The sequence below is a fragment of the Pollachius pollachius genome, assembly GCF_949987615.1.
Source record: "Pollachius pollachius genome assembly, chromosome: 14".
In the NCBI taxonomy this organism is placed as follows: domain Eukaryota; kingdom Metazoa; phylum Chordata; class Actinopteri; order Gadiformes; family Gadidae; genus Pollachius; species Pollachius pollachius.
This window is the reverse complement of record NC_136947.1, coordinates 4,234,810-4,255,551: the sequence shown is the minus strand read 5'-3', so window position 1 is coordinate 4,255,551 and position 20,742 is coordinate 4,234,810. Positions and strand designations below refer to the sequence as shown.

Genomic DNA, 20,742 nt, shown 5'->3' with positions numbered 1-20,742 from the left:
CCTCATTCAAAGCAGGTCACGCAAACAGATCCCCCCCCCCCCCCCCCCCCCCCCCCCCCCCCCCCCCCCACCTTCCCCGCAGACACTCAACACACGGGCGACATGGAACATTGGCGAGCTGCACTCATATACGCACTCACACGTTCATACATATGCATAAATGCACACACACGCCGACAAACACACCCTGTGACAAACACACACTGACACTGACACTGACACTGACACACACACACTGGATAAAATGAAGGGGGTGAGAACACACCGCAGCACCACCCCTCCGTCTCCGCCCCACCCTCCAGAAATACGAGGACATCATTCTCCGCGGGCTCTGAAATGTCAGGACAAGGGTGGTGGCTGCGGCTTGTTTGTGCTGCTCTGTACGGACAGGGATGGGATCGGGTTTGCGTCGTCAGGCGGGGAAAAACCGACAAGGTTTCGCATAACGAGCGCGTATGATGCAGTCACTTTGATGAGGTGTGCGTGTGATTGTGTCTGTGTGAGTTTGTCTGTGTCATTGTGTGGAGGAAAATACAACAACAGTACTAGACTCCATTCTTCCACGGTAATGATTTCGTTTGGGGACATTTTCTAATCAGGTACAAGGTCTCTGTACCGGATGAAAACATAGCTTAATATGTTTCAGGTTTGTTGGTGTTATTATCAGCACTGTGGGTACAATATTAAATGTAATTGCATTAGGCGTACAGTATGATTGTAGATATTTATGTGGGTAGATGTAATGTATGCAAAAAGCAAAGCAGAAAAATATAGTTATAATATCCAAATAGTGTAATGTATTGATGCCCCACTCGTTGCACTGTTGTGTTTTTTTGCGGTCGTCCCACGCGTCAAAAGCCTGAAATTTATGGGGCCTTCCTGTTTGCCTGCATCCAAACGATGTTATGTTTATAGATTGGAGACCAGACGTTACAAGGCCATAAATCTCTCTCTAAGAGCCCCTGAATCTGAAAAAAAAGACAAGACGGAGAAGAGAAATGGGCCGAGGTGGAGAAGGTAGACAGCGAATCTCACCCAGGGCTATATCCCTTCACATACCGCCCCCCCTCCCACCCCGGGCGTGTGATGTTTGAAACACAATCAAAGCGGGGCCATGTCACCACAGGCCTCGCTCCCGTGCTCTCTGTCCGTCTATCTGTCCGTCTGTGCGGATCACACGCCGCCGAGGCGAGACCGCTGAGGCCCCTCATCATTTGTTTCCCCCCATACCTTCCAAGTGGATACGAAAAACCTCGACCACAACAACAACCTTAAAAAAACAAAAAAAGCTACGCTTCACCTGGGCATGAGTGAATGTTGGACAGGGTGGTGGTGGCTTTGAACGGGGCTGTCTCTGGAGGGACTGCTGTTGCTGCAGGTAGTGGTGGTGGTGGTGGTGGAGGAGGTAAAGGAGGAGGAGGGGAGGGGGATGGAAGGTGGATGGGTTGACAGCTCCTGGGCTAGAGTTACAAGATAGCGAGATCCTGGAGGCCCTGCTGGCGCCATGCCCACCCTACCACTGTAATTACCGCGCTGATAAAAAACTAAAGACGCCATGACAGGCACACCTTGTTTGTTCGACAAGGCTTTCCACCGGTCCGTCTAGTCCGCGTCTTTGTAGTGTCGGGGATTCCTTTCGCTCGTCTAGACACCGAATACCTTCTGAACGGGGCCACATGTTATTAGATGCTCCGGGGCAAGTTGTCTGTCACGTTATGTCCTTCGTTGCACAGGTTGCTATGCGTAAGGAAATTAAAGAAGAAGAAAATAAAAGATAAATATATCTAAATATAAAGATCAAATAAAGATATTTTTGGCTGTTGTAACGCCCGGCTCTACCCCCCCGAATCAATTCAGAGGGAAAATGTTGATGAATTGAAGAGCTATTTATCATTTAACAGGCTTGAACTCAGTACAGAGCTGCCTTCAAGTTATGAACTAATAACTGAGTGATTCTTCTCTCTCCCTCCCGCCCTCCCTTTTCGGGCTACACCCACACTAACAACTGGAGAGGCTATTCTGTTTCATGTACTTCAGACAGTCTCGCTCAGATCCGGGGGGGGGGGGAGAGAGGGGGGGGTGAGAGAGGGGGGGGGGGGGGTGGTGGTGAGAGAGCTAGCCTGACCCCTAGTACTCTCCCTTTCTTATCCAAAGCTTGAACAGAAAACCAACAAAGTACTGTGTGTGTGTGTGTGTGTGTGTGTGTGTGTGTGTGTGTGAATGCGTGTGTGAGTGCCTATGAATGTGTGTGTTTATATGCGTGAGTGAGTGTGTGTGTAAGTGTAAGTTTAAGTGGGAGTGTGTGTGTGTCTGAATGCGTGTGTGTGAGTGCACGTGAATGTGTGGGAGTATATGAGTGAGTGAGTGAGTGTGAATGTCTAAGTGTGAGTGTGTGTTCAGTCTGCTCACGCAGCAACCATGACAAAAACAAACCCTGGAACTCCAAGACCCCTGCGTGCCAGAGGATCTGTGAGCCGTGCGGGGGGAATAATGAAGCCTTTCGATACAGTCCAGTCCACACAAAAAGAGAAGGAACACACAAGGAAGAGAGAGAGATGGCCGTCGTGGCTGTTCAGCGCCAGCAGAGGAAACATTGTCAGGGCAGCTGTTTCCACAGCGGCAGCACCTGGCACAACTGGCTCAGACGCAAGTGGGCCCGGGATCCCTTCAGCTCATCGCTTTTTTGGTGGGAAAATGGAGAGGACAGGCGAAGGGGAAACAGATCTATTTCGAGGCACTGGGTTATTCGACATTGGAGAATCGGTACAAGCTACACCCGACGGGCTGAATCCACAAAGGAGGCTACTAGCACACGCATGGATCTTACCTCGCACGTATAGATTGGCAGGGGCGGAGTAGCGGGTCCCGGCGCTGTTCATGGCCACGCACTCGTACTTCCCCTGGTCCGACTCTTCGCTGTTCTCAATCTGCAGGGCTCCTGTGGGAAGGATAAACAACAGGAAGGCATACACAATTAGCTACGATGTAACATTGCATGGTGATAGTGGTGCAACATCCTCACAAAGCTAAGGGTTCTTGTCCCTAGACAGCACAGCCGACCAGCCTAATGCCGGTTGGTGTGTGATTAAGGTATCCAGATAGGATAGTCTTATGTGGGATTGTCCTATGGAAAGCATTCGGCAGATATGGCCGAATGCAAGTGGGGGTCAATTGATCAAATTTGGAAATTGTAACAGTCAGGAAAATTCTCTACTCGGGAGACCATCCTTAATCAAATGTTGGTTGAGATTTTTCAGGGAGTTTTTATGTCATTTTTTAAGAGGCCCTTATTGTGTTATTCCTGTTGAGAACGGTGCCCGGTAAACAAAAGCCCATTCTTTCAGCTCATTATTGGTCGGGGTAATTACGGTTGTTAGCTGCACAACCAGAGACCGGAACGCTAGTCTGGTGCACCGCAGAAGGCTGGCGCACCTCGCCCCTGGTCCTTTCAGACGACTTCCCACCAAAAGGCAAATAGTCTAAATAATCGGGGCCGGGGAAGTGCCTGTGCCAGATGGCGGAGATTAGTATGCACAGTGGAAAGTGTTTTTCTGGCCCATCAAGGAGGGGGCTGAGGAGCTTCTAACGACGGCTGACGGGCTCGGAGCCGGGCCGCGGCGAGTCACCCGGAATGTAATCAAAACTATTCACATGAGCGTGGCTGACAGGTCGGGGGGCCTGTGCTTTTTATTATTTTCCAGAATAGCGGGCTCAGTTAATGACTCATATTCCCAGCAAAAATGATGCGGCGATGTTGGCAGGGGACAGACATCGATAATGGAAACAAACAGGACTTACCTGGCCGCTGAATATCTAAAGTTATGCATTGCTGAGAAATGCGTCGCGACAGTGCAGGGAAACATAGCACAGGGATACACATATATGTCGACACACAGAAAGGTGATAGAGGTCATCACCGCTCGGGGAAACGTCATGACGCCGGCCGCGTGAGCAGCCGGACCTCATGCAGTTTGGCCATGGAAACGGGGAAAGAATAATTCATGAACTGATCGTACGATGACGTCCGGTTGACACGTCATGCAGGATGAGATGAGTGCGGACAGACGGGTGTCCACACACTTAACGACGGGGACCCAAATCAAGACCAGGACCAGAGATGGCGGTGGTGGGGGTGTAGGTGGTGTGGTGCTGTGGGCAAGATGGCACTCCTGAGGGTGCCAGTGGCGTCCATGGCTTTGTGTCCGCCTGTTGAAGTAAGTGTTGGCACGAGCGAGGCAGGGTGAAGGGCATCGAACCCGACATGGCCCCCGCTCCGATCTCACGACGACAACGGATCCCATGGGGACCGTGAGCTTAGGACATGTACCTCATCTCTCTCTCTCTCTCTTTCTGACTCAGCACTACCGTGCACCTGCATACTAATGCAAATGTCACCCATCTGTCAATCTAGCCGTTATCCTGAGGGAGGGAGACATTTGGCGGCATCGGGAGGGACTAGCGTGGGTCCCGGACAATTACCGTTCAAACCGGGCGTTTGTCCGAAAGAGGAAAATGACAGACAACAAGAGAAAGCAGTAAGAACGGATGACGCAAGCTCACCCAGGTCAATGATCTTCCTGTAGGTCGTTTTTATTGTTGCCCATTACGGGGGATGCAAGGGTGGACGGACTAGTAGGCGGAGGGGGCACTTTAGGTGCGGAGGAAGCTGTTAAGGGTCTGTCGCTGGGCCGACGTTAATGTATGCAGTGTGTGGACACAGGCGCCTGCGTGGCATCTGGCAATATCTCTCAGAGGTCTTCAGCGTCACCCCTCCCTGACACTCCCACTGTTTATCTAATGGCTGGAGAGAAAATCACGCATCCAAATGATTTCCATTAAAAAGAGGTCAAAGTCTCCACCTTGACAATCTATTCTAGCTCGGCTTTCAGGCTGTTGATTCTTTTTTTCCCTTTTCGCGCCGTCCCGGGAACTAGGGGGGAGAGGCGATGTTGCAGCATAGGCTGTATGCAAATCGTGGCCGTATCAATCTCCATTGAGCCCCGGCGCAACGTATAGGCTGATGTATCCCCATCCTCTGGAGGCTGCGGTGGCCTTTCCTTAAGCACAGCGGCACCAAGAGAGGATGAGCTGGTGACGGGTGCATCCATGGGTAAGATGGGGGAGGAGGGGGGGACATATGCACATAGACATAAGGTTGGAGTGGCCACCGTCACATATGATCCCCATGAGTTGACTGTATGGGTATGGGGTGAGTTGGGGCAGTGGGGTACAAGGTGCTGAGGTGGATATGGAGTAACAATGATTTTTTTTTTTGGGGGGGGGGGGGGGGGGGGGGGGGTGGGTCTGACACAGTTGGTTCATCATCCTTACCTCTAATTGGCGTACCACCTATAAGAATGACAACAAAAACAAGGTCTTGATGTACATCCACTCTACAAGTATACAAAACACCGACACAACGGCATTCTCCACCCTTTAAAGCTTGTTCCGCCGACAACATTAGGCTAAGAGGTCATTAAAAACAAGGTGGGGGTGTTCTTAGCCTTTGATGACTTGAGCCGGAGCACTTCCTGAGTTTGTACTCTGGCCAAATCACATAATAAATAATGTGTGCCATGTGAGTATGTTGTCATTTGCACTTAGAATTCAGTAAGATTATGTGCTTCCAGTTCGTACGGAGACCAGCGAGCCCAGTTAGAGCAGAGGAAGAGGACTGAATTTGAGTAAACAAGATTGCTGTACGGTGAAAGGTCAGAGATTAAGATAAAAATAATATGTTAATTCCTTTATACTCTGGGAAATGTGGTTTTAATGGACTGTGGGAGAAGTGGGGGAGAGTTAGTAATTAATACAATAGGTGTTCTGCGCACACACACACACACACACACACACACACACACACACACACACACACACACACACACACACACACACACACACACACACACACACACACACACACTAAATTGTGCCCCACCAGAAAGCTGCTGCTGGAGAGCATGTTTTTAAAACTGTACTGTAGCTAGTAAATTATGCATTTAAGGTCATGTGCAGTTATGTAAATCCCAATACAGCAGCAGATGTCAGGGAGAGGGTAGGAGATAAGAGGAATTGTTCAACTGAGGGCATTACATATTTGTACATTTTGGGGCACCTCAGTCATACACCAGGGCAAAGCTAATTCTAAGTTTTTGTGCTGGAAGGAATAAAATGTGGAATAAAAAAAGGCGCTTGAATGCACTTACTTAATGTCAAGAGAGTACCTAACCCCCTTGAATGTTGGCCATTACTATTTAACTCCATACTAATTCCCAAAACACTCACAGACTTGATATTATTGCCTACAAAGCATGCCATGCTTGTTGTGGTTTTTTTTTTGTTCCCCCAAGAAACGCGACTAGCTCAGAGTCAGGGTCGGGAATAGCGCATAGTCAGGATCGGGACGGACCAATCCTGCGCCGCCCTGTGTTCCGCCCTCGGCTCGCAGTTGGCAGTTCTACTTTTACCATGAGGCTCTGTTGAAAGGGTCTCTCATCTCTAATCTGGGGTCCCTGGTCCCGGAGCCCGTCCTGACACACTCTAAATGAGGTGGATTTAGCTGGGAGTGACCAGACCGAGGCCGGTCAAAAAGCCGCTAATCTTTCCAACTTGCTGCCTTCCCCCAAACCCCCCCGATCTGATCCGGGTCAGGGCTGAGCTGTTTATTTACCAAGACGCCTGGCGTTGTGAACAAAAGGAGTCTCATCGATTTTCCTTTCTTCTTCTTCTTCTTCGTCGTCTTATTTTTTCTCTTTCTTAAATGCAGGATCAGAGACTGCAGGCTTGCTGTATGTTTAAGAGGGTCTTAAGGCTTATTTAATTATAAAGTAGATGGCAAATGCCTCTCTTACTACACTACTCGGACAGTGGAACAAATTCACTAGTCTCCTCATTAAAAACAAAGGGTTTCAGATTCCAGTTTGTTCTAACTTTCTCGTCCAAAAGGTGTTACCGCTATTTTAAAAACCTCTGCCTACTTTAGAAATTATTATTATGAATAGTTTCTTATAAAACTATTGTTTAACACCAGGTGGTAAACTAATCAACAGTGTGATTACTCACTACAAGGCATTTCAACATCGACCCTGCCCTGTGACATAGTGACTCCTTAGGTGGGACGTCAACATAGATGAATGATGGCTAGATAAGCCTACCAGTTGGTACAGTCCACTGGGCAGACGGGTATGCGGATCTATCCATCATACATCAGGTTCGGCACGCCAACTTGTGATGTAATTACGACAGAGGCAGGGACATTGGAAAGGCTTGTCGTGGCTAGCTGCCCTCACACACTTTATGGGTTTCTTCTGGCGTTTCTGACAGCGTATCGGATCCGATCGAAGGTTACCTGAGCGGAGTTGCTTGATGCGCCCGTTGCTGCTGTTGATGTCCACGGGCAGCATGTCCTTGTACCAGGAGATTTCCGGGTCCGGGTTTCCACTGGCGGCACACAGCATGGTGGCTGTCCGGGTTCTCTCGACCACCTTGAGCTGGGGCCCCATGTCTATGGAAGGGAAGCCATGGGGGACCTGGTTCTCTGGAAAACACAAGGGGGGGGGGGGGGGGTAACATTTGGTCAGAGATTTGCTTAAGCAGTGCAGGACGTCGAAAACCACAGAGAACATGAACACTGGGACGATGAACACTGGGAGATTGAATGACCGAAATTCAAATGAGTTGAGGGGAAAGAGGAAGGAGGAAAGACAGCAGTTAGTTCCGCCACAAAACAGAAAAGCTGAAAATATCCTAACATTTCCCAGTGGGTGATATAGGAAATCCACTGGATCATTTTGGGGATTATTGTTTCAATTCCGAATGTTCTTTGCAAAATTGGCTATTTTGTATTGAAAAGTAAGATGTTCAATAGGTATCGTTAGAGAAAATAAGCCAAACACTAGTACTTGACTTGGATATCCATTTGGATCCAGCTCTGACTGGTAAAAATGGTAGCATTAGAGGATTGGGGTATTATCCTGCAGAAAGTTTTCTGCAGGATAATACTTAACAGGTGTATCAATCCCCCTCACCCCAGGGGTGTTGATAAGTATGTATATATACACATATATTACAGAAAGGCATAATTTAGATCTTCATAGCCGAAGCAAAAGGCTTAGTGGTTGTTCTGCCGCTATATTCTGAATCCCATTAATGAACATGAGGGAAAACGGCAGCCCTCAGGAATTCTTAGTTATCAGCCTGCTCTCAAAACTGCAATCTCCTGTATCTGCCTCCCTATATGCAGATCCGGGTCCTTGGGGTCCACAGCCTGGGGTCAGTGTACTCACAGGGTGTGTTCATCGGGGGAAGAAGAACAGTGCTCGTGATAATAGCAACCTCTTGGCGCTAGCTCAACCGCGGCACGACGTCACACCCCCACGGCTAACCGCTAACAAATTACTGCGCGGGGGGAAATTGGCATAAGTAAAATTGAAAAAAATAAAAAGAGATTAATATTCAAAATATAACGTAACATGAAAAAAGAAAATGTATGATCAGATTACATAGACCTACATAAAAATTTAAACAGGTGGATTGCCCTTGAGGAGGTGTTCTGGCGCCCAGAGCCTCCCTGATTAGGGGTTGTGTCAGAGACACTGCGGCTGCATTGCGTTGCCTTGCCTTTGGTTGCCTGCCTTGCATAACCATGCAGGGGAGCACATAGGCAAATGTTGGCAAAGTAATAAAAAGGTTAAAAAAAACACTAAAAAAAACAACTGATCTTCAGCCCACAGAATCCCAGAGAATTATAATTTAAAGAGAAGTCTGCATGCGCCGTTCAGGAGTCTTGAGGGTTCCTCCGGATGACGACGGAGCTTTAAATGCAGCTTGTTTCTCTTTTTTTTCTCCACAGAGCTTTATAGTCCTGCACACAGTGGCCATCCTAGGATTTACACACCGCGAGACCGTAATAAAGAGTGCATGACGTACGTCTTCTTGAGCTCAGAGGCCGACTGTTGCGCGGCCCAGAAGGCTTCTTTTAATATTCTGCCCACAGAGGATAGGATGATACGAGTTGTGCCACTGCAAGGATGACATAAACAAGAACGTAATTTGTTTTTTATTCTTATAAAAAATAAATAAAACTAAATAAATAAAATAAAAACGTGCCCAACTACCCATTAAACAAATATATTACCAAATCATTTGGGGCTGTGAAAAATGCAAAACATTGCTTTTTCCGGTTTGACAGACCTGAAATGAGTTATTACGTGAGTCAGCAGCTTCCACATATCAGAGAGTACAACCAGGGAATGGTTTTAAAGGCAAACAGCTGCAGCCTTTTATTTCTTTCTCCATGAATCCTTGGCCCTGCTCTCATCTCGTGTTTGCATTGCGGGGGAGCAGTGGGTACAAGTGGCTGACACTAGAACCATATCTTTGTGCCTGGTTAACGTACCAGCTCCTGTGTGGTTTCAGCCATGGTGTGTGTGCGTGTTCGCCCGTGTGTGTGTGTGTGTGTGTGTGTGTGTGCTGCTGCTAAAGCAAAGGTGTCGGGATGGAATACTGAGTGGGTGAACTACACATAGGTGTTATGATGTGTGGAGGCAAACGTGCAACACGTGAGAGGTTTTCGAGGGCCGCTCGTGTTTCTTTAACGTTTAGAATTCCACCCAGCAGAGAAGAGCAAGAGAAGAGCAAGACACGACCAAGGTTAGTCGCTCCTCAGAGACTTAAGCCATGGAGGGGAATACAATGGCCTGGGCTATTTTTATTCATCAAAACCCAATCGGTGGATTCCAAACGCTCTGGTTTGTGCACGGGCTTGGCAGCTCGACAGAGCCACGGCAAGGCGAGAACTTCAAAGGACAAACGGCTCAAGATTATGCTTGAAAGGCAAGGCGACAAACAAAAGCAGTAGAAGTGTTGTGGATCACCTCGATCGCCTCGAGTCAAAAGCCGCGAAAGTTGTTTCGCTCGTCCCAAGGTCGGCCCGGGAATCCCGTGTGCGTGAAAAAGGACGATAAGGTTTTTTGCCGCCATTTTAAATGTCGGGATCATTTGTGCGGCGGCCAGTGGCCGTTCTGTCCGGAGGCCCTGTTAATTCGTGACCAGGCGCCATCCATTTTGGATCGTGCGACCACCTCTGCCAAGTCGTCAGCGTGAGGACACAAAGCCTTTGTTCGCCCTTTTTTTTTGTTTGAAGGCGGCGCAGAATAAAAGTGTGTGTGTGTGTATGCGGAGGGGGGATTTGGGAAGAAGCTCTGATAAAATAACGCATGCGGTGCGGGCTGATGTTGTGTCAAGATAGGAGGCATCTTGAATAAATGGCTCTCTTGTGTCTGGGGATAATTCATCAGAGAGAGAAAAAACACCCCTCCGTCTGATCAGGGGAGGAACCGGAGGAGGGAAGGGAGAGGACAAAAAAAAAAACACGTGTGATGAATGCTGAATCACGAAGTCGCTCCATAACTAAGATTAAACGAGCGGGTCTGGGGTGAAAACGAAAAAAAAAAAAAACCTACCCGCGTGCGGTCACACTCAGGTTTCATTAGTCATTAATAGATGTGCGGCTCATCACCGATGCTAGGGGCGCTCCCACAGGTGCCTACGAGAATCAAGATGTCCCACTAAACAATAGGCCTCCGGGTCTCCCATGGCGATGGTAGTAATTGGGCGAGCGTCTTGCCAGGGTGGAAGAGGAGGTGGTGATGGGGGGGGAGAGAGTTGGGCAGTGAAGGCGGCGAGAAAACTTGGCAGTCTGGGACTCCCGATTGGCTTCTGCCAAGTCGCTTGCACAAAGGAGTAATATGTTCCTTCTTCTCTTCCCCTCTCTGTACTTTTCCGACCGTTGGCCAACGGTGGCCAGGGCGCCGTGCGTATGTCCAGCCTGAAACGTCTGGGCCGGCGCTGGGCAGCACTGAGAGCCAGCGCTCACCACGTTAATGCGGCGGAAAGTGGATCTGTGTGATAATGGCCGCCCGGAGGAGTCCGGGCCTCCTTAAAAGACTCGAAATTAATGGAACGCTGACTCACTGGTAAATTGCTTTTTGTGATATAGTGCGGGGGGATATAATAATAAAATAATGGACGACACAAATTGTATCAATGATCTAGCCCAGAGGCTGCCATAGCGGAAGAGAGTTGCCGGAAAATCGCGAGCGATAAAGGGCTGGGAAAAACAACCCGACTGACTCGCTCGGCACTGCGCTGGATAAATGACTGGTACCATTGTTCTGTTTCACATCATATATCACACGCAATGAGCATTGGTGCAATATGAGCAGCTTCAGTCTGTTTAACGTGTTTACAGAGGTAATGGCAGTACAGCAGAGGAGACAGTTGACGATGGTGGTTGAGGGGAAGGGGGTTGATGGCTTAATGCCGTTTGGCGGTTGTGCTAGCCAATTAGGGTAGCAGTAGGAGCCGTGGTAAAACACATTTTGAAACATGTTCAACATGATCCACGCTTGTTTGTACTCGCGTGATACCCGGCAATTATGGGAATTAACAAAAGCATTGATATCGCGGTTCACCCCTGTCGTACCCTGGGCTCCTCCTGACGAACCAGCCGGGAGGCAGGTGACACTCGGACGGAAATGGGGGAAAAAAAGGGAAAAAGTGGGAGTGAAAAGGGGAAGGGGAAAGGAGGAGAAGGAGGAGGGATGCATGCCAGCCTCCTGCCAGCTCCAATTACCAGTGTGAGTGGAGCGTGGCAGCCAGGGCGATGGGTCTAATCAGAGCCCTGCTGAAAGAGACCCGTCCCCGTCCCCCGTGTCCCACTGGGAGCCAGTCAGAGCTCAATCTAACCCCAACGTCAGCCCCGCTGGGGGGGCTTCTCCTGCCTCCCTCACCCCGGGCGTACTCCTCTCCGCGGGGGGGGGCAAGCACTCGAGAATCCCTGGTTCCTCCGCTTCTCTGAGGGCCGGGAGAGCAAGCGCAGCCTGGCTCCATGTGCTGCTTTTTATTTCATTTTTACATGGAAGAAGTCAGCCCCAGCCCATGTCTACTTTGTAACGTCCAACCCTCTTCCAGTGCTCGCGGGAGTGAGGACAGAGTGCTTCGTGATATGTGCAGGCAGTTAATCGTTGGGAACATGGGAATTTGCAGAACGACTAGAGGCTATGGCGAGAAGCCCGGGCTGTTATCCCTGAGTAAACTGCAAAGCGCTATACCTGCCTGCAAGGGCGATCGGCGCTTGTACGCATTTTTTTTTTTTTTTTTTGTACCTGCTGAAAGAGACCCGTCCCCGTCCCCCGTGTCCCACTGGGAGCCAGTCAGAGCTCAATCTAACCCCAACGTCAGCCCCGCTGGGGGGGCTTCTCCTGCCTCCCTCACCCCGGGCGTACTCCTCTCCGCGGGGGGGGGGCAAGCACTCGAGAATCCCTGGTTCCTCCGCTTCTCTGAGGGCCGGGAGAGCAAGCGCAGCCTGGCTCCATGTGCTGCTTTTTATTTCATTTTTACATGGAAGAAGTCAGCCCCAGCCCATGTCTACTTTGTAACGTCCAACGCTCTTCCAGTGCTCGCGGGAGTGAGGACAGAGTGCTTCGTGATATGTGCAGGCAGTTAATCGTTGGGAACATGGGAATTTGCAGAACGACTAGAGGCTATGGCGAGAAGCCCGGGCTGTTATCCCTGAGTAAACTGCAAAGCGCTATACCTGCCTGCAAGGGCGATCGGCGCTTGTACGCATTTTTTTTTTTTTTTTTCATCAAAAGTTAATTTAACTCATTTATGTTTGTCAATAAAACGGCAGCAGATGGTGTGCCGCTTTCTTTTGCGTGTGAGCTTGGGAGCGTAGGCTCCACCCGTTCTCGGGGAAGAAAAGAAAAAAGGAATAGAGGTCTTATGATCTCCATGTGTGCCCGTTGTCAAGTGATGGATGAGAACAATTAAAGGTGATGTCTCCTTTGATAGTGTGAACCAGAAGACCCCAGCAGCAACCACACAGCCACTTGCCTCATGAAATATTGCTGCACTAAAATCAACCCTTTTACCCATACATCAGTGCACTTTATGGGTCAAGATAGAGAGGTGTTTATGCCCCCACCCTGCAGAATACGTAGTGTTGTGGAAAGGGTAGGGGGGCAGCAGCTGAATCTCGGTCAACGGACCGACCGAATTAAAAGGAAAAGAGAAATGAAGAGGGTCGATTGTGTTAATCCTCAACAGTGCACGTATAAGCACTAGTGTTCCTCGGTGTTAACTCTGCACGCTTCCAGGTGACTACACGTCGATACAGCAGTCCGTGCCTACGAGGCAGCTCATTGCGTTTTATTCATGGCTCACCTTCTCCTGACCTGGTGCATGTGAGGGGGGGGGGGGGGGGGGGGGGGGGGGGGGGGGGAATCTGTTTTAGCTTTTATTTCTATTTCGGAGACGTCCTGAAGGCTGCGAGGCGGGCGGGCGTCGGCTGTTAAGGTAAGGGCTCCAGGCCGTAGGCTGTACCCAACTAAGAGCGCCAGAGAGAGAGAGAGAGAGCGAGAGAGCGCCAGAGAGAGAGAGAGAGAGCGAGAGAGCGCCAGAGAGAGAGAGAGAGCGAGAGTGCCAGAGAGAAAGCGCCAGAGAGCGAGCGAGCGAGAACGAGAGTGAGAGAGACATTTGCGTCGGCCCGAGATGCAGAAAGGTGTGTGTGAGGAGTGTCGACAGCGTCCGGGGCTGTGTGTGCGTGTGGTGCGCTCAGAAAAACAGAACGGGAACCCGAGCCGGAATGAAAGAAGCCTGCGAGGAGTCGGGGCCCAGGATGGTGTGTAAACAAGCGGGCGAACACAAACGCGGAGCGGGTTTGTTTAGCTGGAAAAAAAATGAAAAAGGGTTCATGGGGAACAAAACGGGTTCAGGCGTGTAGTTCTCGGAGAGAAAAATCGGATACAAGAAGGGAATAAGATTGTTCCCTCCAAAATACAATGTTTTATTTCAATAAATTATGTTTTTCGCTTCATCGGCTTGGGGGGTAGGGTGCAGCCCTACCTCCTCACACGCTGGACACACTAATGGGCTATCTAAATAATGGAAAAAAATGGACAGCTTGCATGACAGCCCTACAGGGTTAACTGCCTGTGTGTTCGCTTTGACTTGCAAAACATCTGAGCAGTCTCATGAAAGCTAAAGGACCGAGAACCCCCCACCTCCCTCTTGACTGGGCAAAAGAAAATGTATACAGGTTGGCAGTGTGCGCACCACGGGGGGGATTCTTCGTTTGGGGGGCAGCACATCACACCACACAGCATCAAAGACAGCAGAAGGCGGCCATTGATGTAACGGTGTTGTAATGACATGAAAACTATGAAAAATCTCCAGGGCAAAAGAAACAAAACAACACGAGAGAGAGCGAGAGAAATGAAAGATGCTGTGATACACCAGCGCTGGGGTGATTATTCGCTTCACAGTAAGGTATGCGTTACGAAACCAGCACCGCGTTGTTAACTGCCAGTTCTTTTTTTTTTTCTCATGACTCTGTTTGCTTGGATCCTGGGTCAGGTAACTGCAGAACTCATGCAAATGTCGGACAAAACGCAAAACAAAGGAGAAACTTGTAGAGCCTGTCAATGCAGCTGTTACGCCCCTGTGGCTTCGCAGTTGCCAAGGAGATAGCCGTGTACAAAACAAATAGTGTTCAAGCCTTTCAGATCGCACGCAATGACACACTTGTACGTAACCCCACCATCCCCAAAACAGTCATAACAAGCACAAACACACCTTTACAACATAAAAAAACAAAAGCTGAGGGCTGGTGGTTGCGTCAAAGCTTTACTTCCCCCTCTGGTTATCTGTGTGTACAGGACGGAAGAGAGACGCACGACCTTAGAAATAATACACTTTTTTGTCTGGCTGAACAGAACATTTAGCGCTGCTTCCTCGCCTACGGGCAGATAATCAATAGCGGTCATCTGGCTTCATAATATTCCATCAATGAGCCCACACACGTACTCAACATGCAAACACAAACACGCACACAAACACTCACTTTCTTTTTTAACCCGTCCGGACTGCTATTACCCCGTGGTACACACCTACATCCCCCACAGGCCCCCCCCGATCTCTCTACCTAGCACTTCAATTTCTCCTATCTGCTATCCCACTTCCCCTGTCGTCAGTATGATCTACCGTCCTGCCAGATTCCCCACGGCGGTTATTTATGCTCTGGCACACCAGTTAGTACATAACCCTGCCCCCACCATATCTCCCCAACACCCCTCTCCTACCTACCGCCCGGACACTACCACCCTGGGGTGGTCCCGGTGTATTCACACAGATACCGCTGACCGAGTCACCTTGTGGGATCAGTGCAGCTGCAGAGTATCCCTCCTCCTCCCCCCTTTCCTCCCCCTGCTTCACAAAACGGACCCGCATGATGGCTGCGGCTGGAGAGTGGCTGTTGTTTCTCTATAGATTACAGGTACGACATAGCGCCTGGTGGTCTAACAGGACTGGGATTGAAGGCCTTTTAGATCACGGCATTACAGTTTACTTTATCTTCTTTTCCTTATGGCGTTTTTTTTCTCCTCTGCGTATTAATGTACCGTGCCCCTGTGTCGAGGAGGAGGAGGAGGAGGAGGAGGAGGAGGAGACACCACAGGAAGAACAGGGAATGCCTGTGGTTTCTACAACATGGCCGATCAGACAGGCCGTTCCTCTCGGGTGCCTGCAGCCATGGATGGGCGGGTTGTGAAATGGGTGGGGGGGGGGGCTTGGTGTGAGGTCCGTCTACAAGAGGAAGTGGCGAAGCGGCTTTGCAAATACATTTATTAAACGATCCGCCCACCTTCCTCGGCTCAAATTAATCACGGGACGGGCTTTATTGTGACGCGTGACGTGTTAAGAGAGTAATTACAGAAGATTGGGGTTCCCTTTTTATGACTGCCGAGAAAGGCAGGGGATGTGCGGGAATGTGGCAGGTCGGGTTAATTAAATCCTCGGCGAGGATCTCACTCGAAGGTAATGAATTATACACACGGCGTTGCACGTTAACGTGTCCGGCTTCAACTTTGATTACATATAGTGGCCTCCGACGAGAATCGGAGGCTTGAACACGACGCAGACAATATGGGAACCCGTCATGCTATTTATATGTCTAGACAAGACAAGACGCTTCAATCGATCGAGTGCGTGCACGCGGTAGCGAAGAGATCGGATATTGACAGGACGCTTGGAGGCCAACTGTGGTTACAGTGCCGTTGTGAAAGGCACCGAGGATGAACTTACAAGAGAGGCACACATTCTTGGTCAGCTTTCCCAGCTTTGCAAGAGAAAAAACGCTCGAACCATAAAACCATGCGAACGGTTTTACGATCATTGCAAAATCATCGCACTAATTCGTACAACTTCAAATGTATAGCACCTGTGCGCTGTGCATCAGCTCCCCGTCCCGACCTCCACACGGTTTAATGGAGCTGCCGCGGCCCCTTTCCCAGAGCCTATGCTCACAGACATGGGTAATTAATGTCCTGCTAGAGAACCCGCCATGGGGCCGCTATTAAGCAGAGCTCCTCTCCTGGGCCAGGTGGGTGAGCCTATGGGGCTTGGTGTGTCAATGTGTGTGGATGACAAGGGGGGGGTCAGGGTGTAAGACTCCCATTAGCCAGCTCATTGGAAGTGGGCGTTAAGAGTCCCTCCGGACACATCGCGAGCCCATCCATCCGTGGCTAGTCAGGGTCAGGGGAGCCATGGAGGCGTTGGCCCGTGGAGCCGGAGAAGGGGGGGGGCATGCTCTTCACCTGCCGTGACACAGACCCCCACACCCTCCTTCCTTACAAACAAGAGCAAAGCTTCTTGGGTTAATTGGCAAAATGTGTAATGTGGTTACTGAAAAACATGTTGATTATATTTTCGGCTGATTTTAACCCCTTATAAATCGGTTAGAAAAACAATTTCTAACCGACCAATAAAGTCGTGTTTTCATATTCTCACCTTCCGTCGGGTTTCATATGACGGAGTCTACAATATGTTCCTGGCAGCTGTCACTTCGTATGGAGTTGTCTGATGGGATTTCTCCACGCGGGTTGCTTTTCTTAGTTTTGGCATCAGGATGGATATGAATCCGATAGTCCCATATGTAGAGAATAGTCTGCATATGGGGCACATTCAGCCCTCAAACATTCAAAAGAATTGAGTGCACCTACACATATGGAAGATCGGCCCCAGACAACAATAACTGCTGCCTTTTATGTTTGTTTGTCGCATAGTATCGGGCCATCTAACATGCAGGGTAGGGTAGGGTAATACATGCGGCCGTTACGGTAATCACCTCGGCCAAACTACGACGCACAATGCACTTGCAGTGAATTTCCAGAAAAATAGTGGTGACAGAAGGCATGTTGTGGTCATGCGAGACAGATATTCAATATGGATACACTGTTTCGGAGATATCATTTCATATCAGCTATCATTGACAGACGCACCGATAAGCGCACGTGTGTGCAATACCACGCTGAAACTTGGGGAAGCTAAAGACGGAGCATTAGGCATTTGCATGTTTGGTCTAAATAAAAAATAAATCAATGGTGTACAACTATTAAACATTTGTTTTATGTAGCCTACCAGTAACAAATTATTAAATAGAACATAACATTTTGATTCAAATCTCAAAATGTTTTCTTTCCATGGTGAAAGCTAATATAACTAAGGACCAGTGCCGAAACGTTACAGCGAATAAACAAGTGTCACGTTGAGAGCTCCTTAGTGTGTGAGGCATTATTCAATCGATTGAAGCTAACATTTTAAATGCTAAATGGCACACCCTCCAGATAGACCACAAGCTTAGATAAACATTTAGAGCCTTGGTTTGGGAGCCGCTGTAAAAATGACCAACACCAAAACTGTCCAATTAAACTGGATCAAAAGAAAAGACTGCTGAGATTCAATAACCGTGATAATCTCATCCCTTTAGAAGCAGTCACGTATTTCAGCGCTGTGACCCAATCTTATGCTGGAGAGAATAAAAAAAGATCCTTGATTTGACTGTCATATTCAAAATGTTCACACGGTTGATAGTCTGACTCGTTTTTTTCTCATTTTCCTCGACTACTTGATTTTGTTCTCACTCATTGGCCTCTTGCACCGTCCCCGGGGCAACAGACATGACTGACGTTGATGAAGGAGTGCGGGTAGATATCCCAGCTTCCACAGATACAGTTTGCCAGAAGCGCGGCCGATTGATGGACAAGCAAAGCTGATAGTTAGGCTACATGGCCCCAAAGCGAGCAGAGATTCCTTAGACATAACGTGGGAACCTGTAAACTGCTCTTGAAGCAAAGCTCCGGGGGGGAAACATCGGGGTCACACAAGCGTGGTCGGGGTCGCTTTGCAATTTACGAATCAAAATGACAGCAGAAAGTGTTATTGATTAAATTTCATAAAGCTCAAAAATACAATTCTTTCACTCTAGATTATGAACCTTAACTGTGAAACAAAAAACAACAACTTCTTGGAAAATCCGCTACCAGAGATGACTGATTATGAGAAAGAGCCTACTTTTACTTTTGACCGTTTAACCGTCAACCATCTAAAGACCCTTGGACCCCACACCTGCCAACATTTTATTGTTTTATAATTCAGCACTGTGTGTTAATCACACTCATATTCCAACGGTTTGAAACCCACGTGGTCGTCCAATCCGCCGCCTGCATAACGGTGGACCCCCGCCCTCCTTCACACAGGGGGGCCAATGAACAGGGTTCACCTTACATTTGGGAGCGTAATGCAGGCGATTTAACCCAGAGTCACCCTATCCCACCCCGGGCAAGCGCATCGCCCGGCTGCCTGTGATTGCAGAGACCTTGGAAGGGGTTGGAGTGTGTGTGTGTGTGTGTGTGTGTGTGTGTGTGTGTGTGTGTGTGTGTGTGTGTGTGTGTGTGTGTGTGTGGGGGGATGCAGATGGAGTGCACGGAGGAGAGTGATTCCACCCCGCCATAGCGTCAGAGTCCTTGGGCGAGGCGTGCGTAGACAGATGCAGTTTGTTCCCGTCAGGCTGCCTATGATCTATGGTGTCAGGCCTGCAGCCAGCAGATGGTGGGAAAGAAATTAAAGAGGTGACATAGGCCTCCACAATGCAGCTTAGGCAGAACAACGGGTGGGGGGGTCACCTCACATCTGTGTGTGGCAGGGTGTGTGTGTGGGATGTGTGTCAGTGCAGTGTTTCCCATACATAGACCAATGTGTGGCGCAGCGCCACAGAATCAACACTGAGCGCCACAAGTTGATTCCGCTTCTTTTTTTTCCGCTTCTTTTTTGCGATTTTTAAATATAAATATCGTTCCGTTCATTCATCCCCTCACAGCACTCTTTCTCCCTGACATTCTCGTTCACACACGCATACGCACACGGACACGCACACACAGAGACAAATACGCATTCATGCCAGTGGTGCGGGGGTACACTTATAAACAGCTGATTCGCGCGCTCCTCCTCTCAACGCGCCTATCAAAGGAAAACGCGAAGCAGCGGGATATATGGCACAGAGAAGAAGGTCGGCGACCGTTTTACCAAAGTTGAATAATATATACTGTGCTCAAAAACACCTGCCCAAAATGATTGTCAACTCAGAAAAGATAATGTTAGCCTTTATGCACTCAATGTTATTGATATTGAACATCCCGCATGCCTAATAAGTCAGCATAGATAACGTTGGTAACGCAGCAAACAATGCGATTAATATGAAATGCGGTTATAGTTGAGATAGGCTATGGTATTAGACTGGGTACCCCCAGCCCGTTCTGCCGGCGATTTGAATTCGCTCTGCAGCAGGGGCTGGAGCGTGGACCTATTAAAGGGCTGGAGAGCAATACATTTGTTTTTGTTTCCAATCCGCTTTTACTGGAGCCAATCACCAAGCTGGCTTCTCCCCCTGGCTCGCTATTGGCTGATTTAACTCAATGACGGCAGGGAAGCGACTGTTGCGATCGTTGGTTTGATTGGTTGAAGGAGTATTATTATTTTTATTATTATATTTATATTGTTACATTATACTATTGATTTTGTTTGCACCACACATTAACTTCTGTCTGTGGGAAACACTGGTTAGTGCATGTGTGTGTTGTCAATGTGTGTGGGTGTTGTCAATGTGTGTGTGTGTGTGTGTGTGTCAGGGAGTGTGTGTTTTTGTCAGTGTGTGCGTGTCAGGGTGTGTGTGTGTGTGTGTGTGTGTGTGTGTGTGTGTGTGTGTGTGTGTGTGTGTGTCAGGGAGTGTGTGTTTTTGTCAGTGTGTGCGTGTCAGGGTGTGTGTGTGTGTGTGTGTGTGTGAGTGTCAGTGTGTGTGTGTGTCTCTGTCTGTGTGTCAGTGTGAGTATGTGTGTGGACTTTCACATGTGTATTTGGCGGGTGGTCTCCATGCTTTGTTCGGGAGTACCACGCACTATCCCTCCATCTAAAATCGAGGCCAAACCGTGTCGGACAAAGACGAGCTCAGTATACCTAGCGTTATTGTCGCGGACAATAATGTCAAACACAATGTGCCGTCGCTCGCTCTGCCGCCCACGGAACAAACTTTAATACCGCCTCACCGCCGGCGTCTCAGAAATGCCGGGCGGACGGGCCGGGCGAACAGAACAGACTCAAAGAGAATGGGGTGGTAATACGAGGGAGAGTAGTTACACAAGAGAACCCATTTTCCTCATTGTGGGTGATTCGAATAGCAAACGGCAAAGGAGGGGATTAAGTTGTCGCTGGAGCAGGGCTCTGTATTAAATCATTCCCATATAGCGCCTGTATGTGTTTATCTTGTGTGGGGAAGAGGCGCGGGGAGATTTCTATGCTGTTTATCCCGTCAGGTTTGTTGTCCGCACTTGCCTGGCTCCGGAGATATTT

General features: G+C 49.1%; 1 protein-coding gene across 1 annotated transcript in view; it reads right to left on the bottom strand.

Moving 5' to 3' along the window:
- LOC307085679 (receptor-type tyrosine-protein phosphatase F-like) overlaps positions 1-20,742 on the bottom strand; it is a 113,468-nt gene that overhangs the window by 56,575 nt on the left and 36,151 nt on the right. Inside the window, exons 5-6 of the mRNA XM_079750545.1 lie at positions 7,349-7,537; positions 2,828-2,938 (exon numbers count right to left, since the gene is read on the bottom strand). Coding sequence (XP_079606671.1) covers positions 2,828-2,938; positions 7,349-7,537 — 300 coding nt within the window. The remainder of the gene's footprint in view (positions 1-2,827; positions 2,939-7,348; positions 7,538-20,742) is intronic.